This window comes from Garra rufa, chromosome 21 (genome assembly GCF_049309525.1).
Source record: "Garra rufa chromosome 21, GarRuf1.0, whole genome shotgun sequence".
Classification (NCBI taxonomy): domain Eukaryota; kingdom Metazoa; phylum Chordata; class Actinopteri; order Cypriniformes; family Cyprinidae; genus Garra; species Garra rufa.
In genome coordinates this window covers 7014683-7016518 of record NC_133381.1, presented here as the reverse complement: position 1 = coordinate 7016518, position 1836 = coordinate 7014683, and the positions used below count along the sequence as shown (strand labels likewise).

General features: G+C 33.9%; 1 protein-coding gene across 1 annotated transcript; it reads left to right on the top strand.

Annotated features, from left to right (window-relative positions):
- Positions 1-310: 310 nt before the first annotated feature.
- Positions 311-1614, top strand: LOC141295301 (antimicrobial peptide NK-lysin-like). The gene is made up of 5 exons (XM_073826509.1): positions 311-353; positions 440-504; positions 748-849; positions 1258-1415; positions 1548-1614. Exons 1-5 carry the CDS (start codon positions 311-313, stop codon positions 1612-1614), a joined length of 435 nt encoding a protein of 144 aa, XP_073682610.1.
- Positions 1615-1836: the final 222 nt, after the last annotated feature.

Sequence of the window (1836 nt, the reverse complement as noted above, 5' to 3'; positions counted from 1 at the left end):
ACCCTGGATCAAATAAATGCATGCTTGCACTGCAAAAGACTTCTTTTAAAAAAATCATTAAAAATCTTAGTGTCCAAAAATGTTCTTAGGATTATTTTACGAAGAACTAAAGAATATTTTTAGTATATTAAGTACAAAATTAGTGTTTTTTTTTTCTCCTGGACAATACATCAGTGGTTTGTGGTTGGAAAAAAACACTAACTTTCGGTTGATGCAGAGCTCTATAAAAAGAGCTCCACGGGCTTCTGAGGATCACAATTGAACCCTGAATTTGAAAGCTTCATCTTCACACTGATTAAAGATCATCAAGATGTTCCGCAACTTCTTTCTGGTCAGCTTGCTCATATACGCAGGTAAAATGATCACTAATTCAGTTTTAAAATGACTTCTATATGGTGTTTTATGCTTGAATCATTAAATATTGTCCATTTATTTGTAGTCTGCGCAGCTCATTGGGAGATCCGTGAGGTGGACTCTGCTGAGGACCAAGATGACGAGATCTCTGTAAGCATTTCCTGATGACAACAGTATACTTTAAAATAATTACTGATGCACATATCTGTTTAACAAGACAAGGGGGAAAACTTTTGACTCATTTGCATGTGATTAACAGGTGATCGATGACTAATTAAGCAGCATAGTGTATGGCACTCTCTCTTTGAGTGCAGAGATTTGAAGATTGGCTTCTGCTTATATCTGTTTATTGTTATGTGATTCAGATTTTCTTAATATTGTGATGTTTTTCAGGCTGATGGCATGATGGAACAGCAGATTAAGGCTATTAAGTGTGATACATGCAAAGCCATCATGAAGGAGGTGAAAAAGAAAATCTCCGCTAAGCCAACGCCGGTGAGTGTCATAACTGATTTTAAATAGACCCTGGACTACAAAACCAGTCTTAAGTAGCATGGATATATTTGTTGCAATAGCCAAAAATACATTGTATAAATCCAAATTATCATGGTAGGAAATTGTAAATTGTAATTTTTGATTAGTAATATGCATTGCTAAGAACTTCGTTTGGACAACTTTAAAGGCAATTTTCTTTTTCTTGCACACTCAGATTTTCAAATAGGCTAAATATTGTCCTATCCTAACAAACCAATACAATGGAAAGCTTATTTATTTCAGCTTTCAAAACATAAATCTCAATTGTAAAAAAAATGACTCTTATGACTGGTTTTGTGGTCCAGTGTCACAAAGTTTTGAACTGACTTATTATTGAACAACTTTAACTAAATCCATAATTTTCCTCAGGATGAAATCAAAACCAAGCTGAACAACATCTGCGATAAATTTAAGCTGCTGAGAGTTCAGTGCAAGCACTTTGTTGAAAAGTATCTGCAAAATCTGATCGATGAGCTGATGACGGATGACGGGCCAAATACCATCTGTACTAAAATTCATGCCTGCAAGTAGGGATCACAGAAATACCCACTTCAAATGTTTACAATCATGTCTTTTTTCTCACAGTAATATTGTGATAATGGTTAAATGGATATTTAAAATTTTTAGTAACTTTTTTTTGCTTGCTTTGTTTGTTCCAGGAACAGAACCATAAAGGAGTTCACTGTTGTGCCTGATCAGGCCAAATTTCTGGATGAGAATAAATGATTCCTTTGAAAGCATTCCATGTGCATTACAGTGAAAACTAAATAAAATATATAAATGAAGCAATCAATTTGTGTGTTTTGGTTTTTATTTCATTTCTTTCTGATTTCTGTGGATTCTTGTGGTTACTGGTTTTTGGACACCCTGTTATTCATCAGTAACAGAGTATATGGGTTTTTAATTTTACTTAATGCATACGCTTATATAAAAGTACTGTACATACAC